At 41.0% G+C, this 14,616-nt stretch overlaps 1 protein-coding gene across 1 annotated transcript in view; it reads left to right on the top strand.

The window, feature by feature from the left end:
* Positions 1-14,616, top strand: part of ADGRA1 (adhesion G protein-coupled receptor A1) — a 314,546-nt gene that overhangs the window by 99,249 nt on the left and 200,681 nt on the right. Inside the window, exons 5-6 of the mRNA XM_081863153.1 lie at positions 4,464-4,535; positions 9,324-9,487. Coding sequence (XP_081719279.1) covers positions 4,464-4,535; positions 9,324-9,487 — 236 coding nt within the window. The remainder of the gene's footprint in view (positions 1-4,463; positions 4,536-9,323; positions 9,488-14,616) is intronic.

The following is a 14,616-nucleotide window of genomic DNA, read 5'->3' as shown; positions in this document are numbered from 1 at the left end:
CCACCATGAGAAAGGTTGGCCAGTGACAAACTCCTGGAGGCCCATAGAAAGTTTCTCATTGGCAGAAACCAGGGCTTTTTTTTAAGCCGGAGCTCAGTTCCGATACATCTCAGGTGGGCGCCATTGCCATTCTAAGAGAAATGAGGGAGGTGTTCATGGTGACTTCTGGCATCTCTTTTCCCAGAAAAACAGCACTGGCAGGAACCCTTTGGAAAACCCTTGGTCCTGTGCCAAGGCCCTGGATGAGGAGGGTGGATAGGCCTCCCTCAGCCAGTGTGTTGCTGCTCCAGGGGGTCTGGGAATTTGGCTTGGACAAAAAGCTGTTTCCAATGAACATAACTCATTTTATCCAGGTGTGCATCACTGGAAGGAAGAGGTCTTGGACAGAGAGATATATAGCAGGATGCCATGTAGATGGTAGTGGAGGCCCCGGAATTTGATGAGATTAATGCGCAACCCACTCATAATGTGATGGGGGTTCAGCTGTTGAAAAGAACAGTGGGACCACATCACCAACCCTGTCCCTGATGTAGCAAAAGTCTGTATGTCTACAGGTCTACCTGCGTAGATTTCTGTCAACTCAGGAATCCGCACTCCATCTATGAATGTTGACGGTGGACTCTGGGAGCCATGCAGTCTCAACCCTTTCCAGTAGGTGAATCCCTTTCACTTTATTAACACAAGAGGCTAGATTGTGCATGCATATATATATATATATATATATATATATATATATATATATACACATATATACATGTCATGAATGGTCCATCATCATTATTCATTTGCAATAAGGAAAGTACTTTGCATGTAGTCGGAGACTAACTTAGTTTTCCCAAGAAGGGCAGTGCCAAAGAATGCTCCAGCTACGACACAATTGCACTCATTTCACACACTAGCAAGGTTATGCTTAAAATTCTACAAGGCAGGCTTAAGCAGTATGTGGACTGAGAACTCCCAGAAGTGCAAGCTGGATTTCAAAGGGGCAGAGGAACCAGAGACCAAATTGCAAACATGCACTGGATTATGGAGAAAGCTAGAGAGTTCCAGAAAGACATCTACTTCTGCTTCATTGACTATGCAAAAGCCTTTGACTGTGTCGACCACAGCAAACTATGGCAAGTTCTTAAAGAAATGGGAGTGCCTGTTCACCTCATCTGTCTCCTGAGAAATCTCTATGTGGGACAAGAAGCTACAGTTAGAACTGGATATGGAACAACTGATTGGTTCAAAATTGGGAAAGGAGTACAACAAGGCTGTATATTGTTTCCCTGCTTATTTAACTTATATGCAGAATTCATTATGCGAAAGGCTGGGCTGGATGAATCCCAATCCAGAATTAAGATTGCCGGAAGAAATACCAACAACCTCAAATATGCAGGTGACACAACCTTGATGGCAGAAAGTGAGGAGGAATTAAAGAACCTTTTAATGAGGATGAAAGAGGAGGGCGCAAAATATGGTCTGAAGCTCAACATAAAAAACCCGAATATCATGGCCACTGGGCCTATCATCTCCTGGCAAATAGAAGGGGAAGAAATGGAGGCAGTGAGAGATTTTTACTTTCTTGGGCTCCATGATCATTGCAGATGGTGACAGCTGTCACGAAATTAAAAGACTCCTGCTTCTTGGGAGAAAAGCGATGACAAACCTAGACAGCATCTTAAAAAGCAGATACATAACCTTGCCAACAAAGGTCTGTATAGTTAAAGCTATGGTTTTCCCAGTAGTGATGTATGGAAGTGAGAGCTGGACCATAAAGAAGGCTGATCGCCGAAGAATTGATGCTTTTGAATTATGGTGCTGGAGGAGACTCTTGAGAGTCCCATGGACTGCAAGAAGATCAAACCTAACCATTCTTAAGGAAATCAGCCCTGAGTGCTCACTGGAAGGACAGATCATGAAGCTGAGGCTCCAGTACTTTGGCCACCTCATGAGAAGAGAAGACTCCCTGGAAAAGACCCTGATGTTGGGAAAGATGGAGGGCACAAGGAGAAGGGGACGACAGAGGACGAGATGGTTGGAAAGTGTTCTCGAAGCTACCAGCATGAGTTTGACCAAACTGCGGGAGGCAGTGGAAGACAGGAGTTCCTGGCGTGCTCTGGTCCATGGGGTCACGAAGAGCTGGACGCGACTAAATGACTAAACAACAACATAGTTTTTACCTCATGTCTTTGGTGGCTGGGGCTCAGCACTTAATCTTCTCTGATAAATGCTGTTCATACGCTTGATATAGTTATATCCTATGGGACAAATTAATGCAAGATGTTGTGCTAGCAGAATCCAGCCCAATGACTCCCGCTATGGCAATAAGACCCTCCTCCCTCTGCTGTGTCTTCCTGAAATCTGCTTGGAAGGAAAGGAGAATCTCCAGAACAGTACACAGGGGCAGGAGAGGGGAGGTTGTTTTGTCCAGCAAGCAAAAATGCTGCTTCTGCTGGAACAATCCCCTTACCATGAGTTCCACCACCCTATCAGCTTTTCATTTTCTCTGTAGGAGACTTCCCTTGTGAGAGGAGATGTTCAGATCTCATATTTTTTCCACTATTAGAATCTGACTTACAAATTTATGACACACCATTATTTGTGATTGATTTCTCCCTTCCTCCCCCTCTGCCCTCTTCTGGTTTGAGTTTAATACTTACATTATATATTATTTTTTTTAACTGAGGAAGTTTACTGAAATGGTTCATATTTTATGGCAGATGTGGATGATGGTAGCTGATAGCTAAAAATATGCCTGACTAATATACTGGCCTGTCTTTTCATGACTTGCTTATTTATCCCTTGGCCATATTTATGTGTGGTGAGCTGTTCATATTTGAAACATGATTGTAAATTGCACATTTTAAAGGCAGCACATTTTCTTTACATCTTCCTCCTCAGTGGCCATGTTGCTTGTTCTAAGGATGAGTTACGCAGAGTAATTTTGAAAGCGTAATGGGGCTCTCAGTAATTCATACATCTCTTAGGAATACTCTGCTCTAAATATCAGGTGATGTAGAAGACTGGTGTTTTCCTTTAATAATATATCTAGACCCATTTTGATGGATCGACTGAAATCTCTGCTTGGATTTTTGAAAATATAAATATTCCTTCTGCTGCAAATTAAGCTTCTTTAAATTTTATTCATTTATTTGATTCAAGTACCTCTGATTTCTATTTCATCCTGACTCTGAATAATCACCAATGATTAGCTGTACAATATCATGTAACAATGTGTCTGGTTACTGTGTAAATGTTACTGGAACAGCTAATCACTCTCTTCACTGCCAGAGACAAGCACAGAACAAACAATAAGTAGGGATGTTTTTTGATTTTATTTTTTTTGCAGAGAGGAGGAAGAACCCAATCATGTTACAAACAAAACATGTTTGCTGAAACACACCCTATTTATTTATTTAAAAACATTTCTAAATTGCTTAGTGGTCTACGTTATGCACAATATAAAACCAATATCCATTAAAACAAACAAACAAACAAAAAATACAGCCTAAAACCAGTAAAACAATATAAAAAACATATGAAGGAAAGTAATACTGTGATTCGCGGAATTCATACATTGATATCAGAGTCCAATCTTTTGGGTCAGGTAAAGCCTGGGGAAAAATACAAGTCTTCACAAGATGTCTGAACCAATGGGTGGTTGCTCCTTCTTGTATGGCCTTCCACAGAATAGAGCCAACAGCAGAAAGTGTCTGTCTTTGGGTCACCACCCTATATTTTGTAGGGTGTGGTGCCATGAAGTAGAGTCTCCCCAAATATATATAGGGGCAGAAGGTCTTTCAGGGAGGTCCTTTAGGGTTGTCAGTGTTAACAGGCCCTTGAACATGGCAGCTGATCAGCAGATTTCTTAGCTTTGGTATAATATGTTTGTCTCCAGGTACTCTGCTCAATCTGGATGCAGCATTCTGCATTGAGATCAATGGCAAGGCAAGTCCAACAGAGAGTGCAGTAGTCCTGTCATGAGGTAGCGGGTGCATGAATCACAGTGGCTAAGCTATCCCTGTCCAGGAAAGGGCGCAGTTGGTGCACCAACCTGAGTTGATAACAAGCATTGCCACAGGTGTCACCTGTGCCTCCGGTGACAAAGATGGATCGAGGAGCACCTCCAAACTACTCACCTGCTCTTTCAGAGGGAGTGCAACCCACCCAGAACCAGTGAACTCCCCAAACTCCAGGACCTGGGAACCTTTTACACACAGAGTCTCCATCTTACCAGGATTCATTCTCAGTTTGTTGAACCATCACTGCATCCAGGCACCATTTTTTTAAAGAGCCAGGGTGGTCCCAAGGTTAGAAAGTCTAGAGATGGTAGTAAATGTGAAGTATTGTAAAATCAGATCCTACTTCTGCAAAGGATATGTTTGGCCTAATTGGATATTCATTGGCTGCTTTTTTGTGAGAACAAAAAAAGTGTGATTTGATATGTCTTTTTTAAAAAAATCTTTTTTCCCTTTTAGGAATTTATCAGGGAACATTTTTTCAAGTCTCATGAATGGACTCTTCTCTGAGCTTTTAGCTCTGAAAGCCTTGTAAGTATGCCTTGATTAGGTAAAGGCCCATTTTGGCACCATTTACACATATTACTGTGATTAGCTTCATCATTATATAGATTTTCAGCATTGTATGTTCAGTGAAATTAATATAAATTCCTTATGTGCCTTTTGTAAAACACATTCTAATCCTTTTCTGTCACGTGGAATATTTTCAGATCACTGGAATATTAAACAGTTGTGTTGGAGCCAGAATAGTAGGGTTGTAATAATTGTTTCATTGTGATTTTTAATTTGAAGTTGTTTTTTTAAAAAATGCTGAAGCTTTATGGTTGATTTCCCTTAACATTTTATGAAGGGGTGGATGGAAGCAAAGAACAAGCAAATTAATTCCTTACAGTGTTTACATAAAACATCTTATATGTTCATTACAACCCTACTTAGATTAAACCTACTTATTAGAGTTAAAACATTTAAACATTCCTCTTTTCTAGCAGATGGGGGGATTTTATTAAACAATAAAAATAATGATGAAAAATTAAAGAGTGTAGAGGGTAAATAGTGCTTCTATAATTACTTGCATAGACTCATAGAATTGTAGAGTTAGAAGGGATTCCAAGCATCATCTAGTCCAACCCCCTTCAATGGAGGAATCTCAACTAGATCATACATGACAGATGGCCATCCAACCTCTGCTTAAATGCTTCCATGTGGCAGTTAAATAGTACAGAGCCTATATACTGTTATTGATTTCGCTAAATTAGAAATAGAATTTGACATCGTCTGCTGGAATTATGGAACTGAAAGTCTATAGTGCAGGCCCATCAAAGTCAAATGCTTTGGAAGGCATAATGCAGATATTCATCTATGGCTTTCGCTAGGCAGAGTAAGGCAGATGCCTCAGGCAGCTGATAGAGTGGCTATAAGGTAGTAAAGGTGTTGTAGCAAGGTGTTGTGCCTACCATGATCCCTGCTTAGCTAGCATGCTGCCCTCAGTGGAGGATGCTTTGTTCCATCACTACTGTTGAAGCAAGGTTCAGCCTCCATCTGGTTGGTTTTGGGAGATGGAATTGTGGGGTGGGGAGGACGCCATCTTGCAATTTGCCTCAGGCATCAAAACATCATAGGCTGGGCCTCTTTGTTTGTATGCCACTTTTCCACAAAATTGTGCCCAGAGTGGTTCTGAGCATGTCAAATGATCAACAGTAGAATTAAAAAAAAACCCGTACCAGGCACTTTTTGCAGATAATCATGGTGTCAAAAAAGTAGATACGTCATTAGAGAAAAATCAATCCATTTAATATTACTGAAAACAATACAAATGAACTAACCTAACAGCTTAAAACTAAACAGGAGAGGGAGAATAAAACCTAACAGAGCCTTACACCAAGTCCAACCAAATGTTAGTCTAGCTCAGTATTATCTACACCAGGCACCCCCAAACTCAGCCATCCAGATGTTTTGGGACTACAATTCCCATCATCCCTGACCACTGGTCCTGTTAGCTAGGGATGATGGGAGTTGTAGGCCCAAAACAGCTGGAGGGCCGAGTTTGGGGGATGCCTGATCTACACTGACTGGCAGCAGCTCTCAAGGGTTTCTGACAAGGAGTCTGCCAACCCTACCTGGAGATGCCAGGGATTGAACTTGGGACCTTTTGCATGCAAAGCAGATGCTCTGCCTACAAAGATTCTCTACTGAGCTATTGCCCTTCCCCATGATATATATACAAGCCTTGGAAAATAAATATCACTGTTCCAGAAAGGGCATTCCATGGAGGTTTGCTCCAATCACATCCATTGGATTGCAGCCACACCTCTCACATGTGGTAGCCTGCCAACTCTTACCTGGGTGATTTCCTGAGCAGCAGATGCACAGTGACTACACTCAATGTATTTTCTCTCTCTCTGTCACCTGAAATGCCAAATTAAAATTCCCAGGTTGAGAGCCAAAATTAATTCTACCTCAATAATTCTGAAAAACTGGATTCCCCACTTCTCCAGTTAAAATGTTTAAATCCTAAGTCACATACAGTAGATAACCTGGCTATGTGCTTTCACATAGTGAGAGTTGTTATTATTATTATTTTAATTCTGTACTCTTAAATAACCCACGTCTCAAATACCTCATATAGCACTGTAAGCTTAAGAGCATATGTTGAATTGGACACTAAGACGAGAGCTTTCATTGTTCCCAAACATCCATAAGTGGAAGGAGGATGTCATTTAAATTCATCAAGCTACTGGACCTGGGAGGCAAACTCCTCCTTGGCATGTATACATATCCCATTAATAAAGGGAAAGGTGGAATGGTGCATCCATGCAGAGCACAAAGCTCAACTAAAACACCCATATCATTATTCTGCTGTCCAAGAAGACAAACAAAACATCTGATTAAAGAGCCGCATTGTTTACGTAGTGTCGTGGTGGCATAATCAGACTCGTGGGCAAATAGCAGCGCTGTTTACATAGGCTTGCTGAGGCATAGAGCTATACAGGAGAAGATACTGAATGGTTTAGGACATTAATGGTAAGCACAAATTAGTTCAAGCATGTTTTGAAGAATGTCCTGGAATGCTCCCCAGTGGCATGGGATCATCCCACCGACAAGAAGTTCCCATCATTATATGAGTGAAGTGAAGTATGGGAACCTGCAGTTGAGACATCAAGGCCAGGAGGAGGAATCCTGTTATTAAATTAATTATAATGGATTCTACAGATTCTATCATTGCTTTGACATGTGGGTTAAACTTGTTTTATATTTTGATCTATGCTATGTTTGGTTGTTTTATTATTATTGCTGTTTATCAGATTTCTATGCCACCCTTCATCCAAAATGACACAAAAATGCATATCGTGATAACAAACAAAAACAATCCCTCACCCTAGTTTAAAAGGCCATAGATTAGCCAATTAATTAGCCAAAAACATTAGAGAAAAGGAATGTTTGTGCCAGGCACCTCAAAATACGTAATGAAGGATCCAGGTGAGCCTCCTTGGGGGAGAGTATTCTGCAAGCGGGGAGCCACTGCAGAAAAAGGCCCGTTCTTGTGCTGCTGCCCTCAAGACCTCTCACAGAGGAGGCATACGAAGAAGAGCTTCAGATGATGATCATAGGGTCTGGATGATTGCATTGCCTGTACCTTGGGTTACAGACGCTTCAGGTTACAGACGCTTCAGGTTACAGACTCCGCTAACCCAGAAATAGTACCTCAGGTTAAGAACTTTGCTTCAGGATGAGAACAGAAACTGTGCAGCAGTGGCGCAGCAGCAGTGGGAGGCCCCATTAGCTAAAGTGGTGCTTTGGGTTAAGAACAGTTTCAGGTTAAGAACGGACCTCCAGAACGAATTAAGTATGTAACCAGAGGTACCACTGTATTGCTTTCTGTTTGCAGTTAGCTACTTTGGCCTTTGCTCAGGAAGATTGTAAGCAATAAATGAAAAGAAATGCAAGGGTTGGCTCTAAACTTAATCTTTATTAAAATAGAACCATTTCAATAAATGGGACTTAGAGTAGCCATGACTTAAAAGTTCCATTGCTTTTAGAGGGGGTGCTTCAAGCACATGTAAACCTTGATTTAACCCAGGACGTGCAAGTGAATTGCCCTTCCTCTATTTGCAGCTATCAGAAATGTCCTAAGTTGGAACCATGCTTAGCTTGGGGGAAATGCATGTTCTGTGCCTACAGAGAAACAGTTTTGTGAGATTGAGGGCTTCCATTGTTGAAGGAGCTAGGCAGGTTTCTTAGTGAGTTAATTGTCTCTAAGTACATGCCATTGGGACGCGGGTGGCACTGTGGGTTAAACCACAGCTCGGTCCCTGCTCCTGCCAACCTAGCAGTTTGAAAGCATGTCAAAGTGCAAGTAGATAAATAGGTACCGCTCCGGTGGGAAGGTAAACGGCGTTTCTGTGTGCTGCTCTGGTTTGCCAGAAGCAGCTTACTCATGCTGGCCACATGACCTGGAAGCTGTATGCAGGCTCCCTTGGCCAATAAAGCGAGATGAGCGCCGCAACCCCAAGAGTCGGCCACGACTGGACCTAACGGTCAGGGTCCCTTTACCTTTACCTTTACCTTTAAATGTCATTAGTATAAGAAAGGAAGCTGCTCTGTGCCAGAAGACAAATGGATGGTAGTGAGAAGGACACCTGGATGGTAGTGAGAAGGACAATAGCCAGAGTAGAGCTGTGTGTGGGAGCTGAACTGGAAGGAGACTGCAGACAGAAGCCTGAGAATGAGAGCCATTCTTAATTTCTGCTTCAATCCAAGTCTGTGGCCAGTGCTCTTTTTCTGGGGGCACTCAAAGGTACACAGCACTGGCACCTTTTTCCTAGAAGAAAAGCACTGGCTATGGAAAAAGCAAGACCTTCTGGGTGCTAATGCTGTGAGCCCCTCCATTGCAGGCTCAGGTTGCCTTGAAAGAGTCTTTAAACCTCTTTTGTATATATGTGTGAATAAATCATAGATCATAAATGCAACATAGTCTCTGCTGTGCCTCATTCCAAGAAGACCAAACCCTGGGGAATCCCAGGAATCTTACAGTGCTTGGAGACTGGGGTGGCATGCAACAACATGTTCAGCCTCATGGAGGAGAGATGAATGGATGTGGATGATTATGTGCAGATAGAGGATGCACAACTTGTCCTTGCTACTGATGTGTCATTAGTGCCGGACGCCACTCGGATTATCTGTCTTGCTTTCTTCTAAGAGCTACTTAACTAAGATTTGTGAAATGTTGTCAGTGTTTCAATGATTAGTTTTCTGTGACAATCACTGTATAAAAATCATGTTGAAAGGGTTAGTATTGATTGGTTTTGGGTTTCATTTCAGACATTTCTACACTGATTCTCTCACCTGTGACTGTAATCTCAAATGGGTTTTACACTGGGCTAGAAATGCTTCAGTTCGGATCTCAGAAGAAACAGTTTGTGCTTTCCCCAGGAGTTTACAAGGAACATCATTTCAGAACCTGAAAGAAAATCAGCTGATGTGCGGTGAGTGGTACTCTTCTTTCAGCGCAATGAATTGAAACCAGTGTTCTCAGAGAAAGTGTATTCTGAAGGATAAATGCCAAGTGATTGGTGTGCAGAACTGGGTGATAGCTGTAAGAAAGCAAATTTTTTTTTATATATATAATATTTTATTTGGATTTTTCAAACTTAAATGCAAAAATAAAAAACAGTATAACATATATCATAACATCTTTTCATAACATCTTTGGACTTCCTCGCGCCTCCCGCTCCCATTTGCATCATTGCCAATTCTTGCCAGCAATTTATCATCTTGTTTACACACTTATGTCAAATTCATTTAAATATAATCTATAAATTCTCCAAAAGGTTTATAATTTTTCCTCAAATTTGTAAGAAAGCAAATATGTCAGAAACCATACTGAGGCTTAAGGTTAAACAATGTGCAACTTAAAAAACAAAAAACAAAATTAGATTGCAGATCTCTTTTGTATATAAATAAATGTTCCCTGTAAAACTACCAGTGCCCTTATCTGCCTTTGTAACTCTTATACATTTGAATGTATCATAGGAAAGGTATTTCTCATTGCATTTTATCTTCAAATAAATAATCTTTTTTCATTAGATTGTAGTGTGACAACAGGGAATAAATGTCAATCTATCTGCCACTCACCTTCACAAGCCTTGCAATATAAGCTGTACCTGTGTAGGGAAGGATGAATTTTAATAATGGGGAGCTTTAAGAGAGGCAAAGATCTTAAAACAAATATTTGAAATAATAGAAAAGGAATGGATGGGAAGGAGATAAAATAACATGTGTCAAGTCCTGTCTCTCATATTAGAGCAATCTCGAAACCACAGTGTGTATGTCGCTTTCTGAAGATCTCATCATGAGAACAAAACTGACCCTGAAAAAACTTAGAAGCTATTCTCTAGGTTTTGTATAGGAAGAAATGTTATTTCACTATGTGCCACATGGTTATCTGACTTGCAAAGCATTTGTATGTGCAGCTTACATGCAAGCATTTATAAAATGTACTCCAGAATACTTTGTCCAGAATACTCTGAATAGTTTTGTACCATCCTTTTCTTTCAAATTTCTCTGTCAGAGGACTGTTGATCTTTCCCCTCAGCCAATTTCCTGTGGTTACAGCAGTTCATCTGTATAACAAGTCAAATATGTGAATATCAGAGTCTGAAACACCTTGGCATTGCAGCTTGTTACCAGAACCAATACTTTGTTGTGCAAAATAACTTATTAAAAACAAGTTTTTCTTATGAATTAAATATAAAATTGATGCCACCCAGTGAAGTTCATTTGACATGAAGTCTGGATTTGTACCTGTTTATCTTCATTAAAACATGAACAGAAGGTTTTGGCAAGGTCTGCCTGAAGCATAACTGATCCCAGGCAATTTTCCCTATGTGCTGTAAGCAAGCTTTGCTAATTCAGCCTCGCTGAGCAGCCAGCAGCTATTCTCATTTCTAGAAATCTGAAGTAAGAAATTTTACTTTCTTCTTGGCTTTATGGCTGTTCCATTAATTTTTACACTTGGTATCCAAGGACAAAGCCAAAGGGTTACTTAATTTTTAGTCAATCTTTTATATTATTTATATTGATTACATTGACATGCTGACTATAATACCTCAGGCTCCTTCGCAGGTTGCCGACAGAGCTGCTGCAAAGATGGTCCTGAGGACACTATTGCCTTTTCTTCAAATTAATCACCTTCACCATTTTACTTTATAATTAACCAAACTTAAACTCAGATAGAAAATGTCGAGGAACAGACTTCCGGGTTGGCGCCATCGCCGAATGGCGGACTCCCTCCGAGCTCCGGAGGGAGCCTGCTTGGCAGGGGCTGGGTTCTACCGCGCCGGCGACGCGGGGACCCTCAAAAACCATGGGCGCTGAAACCCATGGGCATGGTGACTTGGCGGGCACCGTTTGCGCCCCCCCGACCACCGAAGGAGCCTTTTTAAAGGCTACGGAGCGGGTGACGGGGGTGGTGGTGCTGTGAGTCCTCCGCTTCCCCTGCCGAGTGAAGCCGCATGCCATTTGGCGGAGAGCGCTGACTTCTTCCATTGAAAAACTGGACTTAAAAGAATAACCCGTGAGTAATTGGAACTTGGATTAAAAAGGGGAACAATTTTTTTCTTAAATTCGGAGCGAGCAGGGGAGGTGCAAAAAGGAAGTCAGCCTCCCCCCTGTTGTAGAGGAGCTAAAGCAAAGGACCTGATAACTAAGATCGAGTGCAACCTTTTTTTGATAAAGTTATTAATTTCGCGATGGAAAATTATAAGCTGGGCTGGAGGAGAAAAGTGGAATGTGAATTAAAATACAACCCCCCCCCCGAAAAACCCCGGGAGCGATCTGTGAGAGCGCCGGGAGAGGAGAAATAGAGGTTTTGACAGCTGTCAAAGGAGCTGCCAAAACTGAAGAACAAAAAGAGAACTTTGTTACGAGGACTTTGCTGGTTACATTTGTTATAAATTGGATATAAACTGTTTAAAACAAGGAATAATAAGTTACTTTGACTGGTGGGTGTGATCGGGAAGGAAACTGAGTTATTATAATCCCTCTAGAGGAGCTGTGGGTCATTACAAGTATTGCTGGCATGGAATTTGAATCGGACTTTTTATCTCCTGGGAAACTGCAGAAATGGAACACTATTTTGTCTACAGAGGTCTACACACTAAAGGAGACAATAGATTTATCTATTGAAGAATGGAAGGGACTTGACGTAATGTTTTGTTCCTGAATAACAAAGCCTCTGTAGAGGAATTACAAGCTTTTTGGAATTAGAACATTTGTGCAGGAGAGCAGGGGGAAAAAAAAAAGAGGAGAAGAGAGAACAACAAGAACAACAAGAATAACAAGAACTGGACAAAGTTGGAAGATAGACCCCTTCCAAGATTGGACATTCGAAATCAAAGATGACCAAAAGACGGCAAAGACTATTAAAAAGACGGCAAAGCAGACTGGTGAAGGATTATGGCTTAGATGTGGGAGCTCCAGGACGACAGTAGACATTGACGGACATTGGGAACGCAACCGGGAAAGGGGGGGAGGGAAATTTGGAATCCAAAGGGTGTTAAATTACATTTTATTCTTTTTTCTATTTTTTTTATGTTAATCTGTATTGTATATTAAAGAGGGGAACTCGTGGAAGGGAACAGGTCGATTTTAGGGGATGGGAAAATATTTTTTAAATTGGGTTAATGATAATAACTTTAAAACTTAGGGTAAGAATTTGCTGAATCTATTTGAAAGAACTGGAATACAAGAGGGGGAGGGGAGGGGAAGTCCTGGAAAGATGACATTGAAAATAAGGCCTTAAATTTGGATGTTTTTCTTTTCTGTTATATTTGAAAATTTTTAATAAATATTTATATATATATATAAAAGAAAATGTTGAGGAACAGACAGATCAGTCCTACACACAAATTATGCTGGGATTTGCGATAGTCTGCTATGTTGGTGGAACAGCTGCCTTATCCAATGGTTGGTCAGCCCAGGAAGGAAGGAGAGAAAACATCTTAAAGGGCGATTAGATAAATTAAAGGAGGATAACACTATCAACAGCTGCTTGCCATGATGTCTATGATCTTTCTCCAGTACTGGAGACTGCAAGTCTCAGAATGCCAGTTGCAGGAGAATACCAGTGGAGAAAAATGTGCTTGTAGATTTCCCATAAACATCTGGCTGTCAATGTCAGAACAGAATGTTGGACTAGATGGACCTTTGGCATAGTCCAGCATCACCTCCCATTTTCATCAGCCCCAGTGGCTCAGCCATCAGTGTCCTTGCTATGCCAAACTCCTAAGGGGCACAGATTTAGGTCCCCTTATGTGCCCAACAACACCCAAAGAGGAGGGGAAGTGGCCCACACAACAGAGCTTCCTGGGCCGGATGTCTGCAGAGAGTACCCCTAGCTTATCCATAGATGAGGATTCAAGAACTGATACAGGATTTTGGTCGGGTGGCAGGATTTAAATTAAATAAACAGAAAACTAAAGTGTTGGGAAAAAATTTGACAGATATAGAGTCGGAACGGTTTCAGAGAGAAACAGAACTAACTATGGTTAAAAAAGTAAAATACCTAGGGGTAAACATAACAGCAAAAAACCTGAGTCTATTTAAGGATAATTATGAAAAATGTTGGTCTGAAATTAAGAGAGACTTGGATAGTTGGACAAAATTGAAGCTTTCTTTGTTAGGCCGAATTGCTGCTATCAAGATGAATGTATTGCCAAAAATGTTGTTTTTGTTTCAAACATTACAGATTGTGGACAAAACGGAGTGCTTCCGGAAGTGGCAGAAAGATATATCCAGATTTGTCTGGCAGGGCAAAAAGCCCAGAATTAAGTTTAAGATATTAACAGATGCGAAAGAAAGAGGGGGCTTTGCCCTGCCAGACTTAAAGTTGTACTATGAAGCCGCAGCTTTTTGCTGGCTAAAAGACTGGCTACTTCTCGAAGACACTGACGTGTTGGACTTGGAAGGTTTTAACAATGCTTTTGGTTGGCATGCATACTTATGGTATGATAAAGTTAAGATCAATAAGGCCTTTAAGAACCATATTGTCAGGAAAGCAGTGTTTAATGTCTGGACAAAATACAAAGACTTACTGGAAAATAAAACTCCAAGGTGGCTCTCACCTCTGGAGGCTAAGGCCCTAAAAAGACCCAATATGGAGGCCAAATGGCCAAAATATTGGGAAATATTAGAAAAAGATGGAGACAATTGGAAATTGCAGAGTTTAGAGAAAATGAAGGATAAGGTGCGAGACTGGTTACATTATGCTCAGATTAAAGAAGTTTTTAAAAATGATAAAAAGTTAGGGTTCCAGGTGGAGAAATCGAAGTTAGAAACTGAATTGTTAGAACCAAAGACTAAGGTATTATCTAGAATGTATAACTTGCTGTTAAAATGGAATACACAAGACGAAATGGTTAAATCGGCTATGATAAAATGGGCACAGGACATTGGGCATAACATCATGTTTGAGGACTGGGAAAGGTTGTGGACCACTGGGCTGAACTTCACCGCATGTAATGCTCTGAAGGAAAATGTAATGAAAATGATATATAGATGGTACATGACCCCAGTTAAACTTGCCAAAATATACCATTCGTCTGATAATAAATGT

Source organism: Podarcis erhardii, assembly GCF_964252035.2.
Source record: "Podarcis erhardii genome assembly, chromosome: 5".
Taxonomy (NCBI): Eukaryota; Metazoa; Chordata; class Lepidosauria; order Squamata; family Lacertidae; genus Podarcis; species Podarcis erhardii.
The sequence above is the reverse complement of the archived record's forward strand: the minus strand, read 5'-3'. Positions and strand labels throughout refer to the sequence as shown.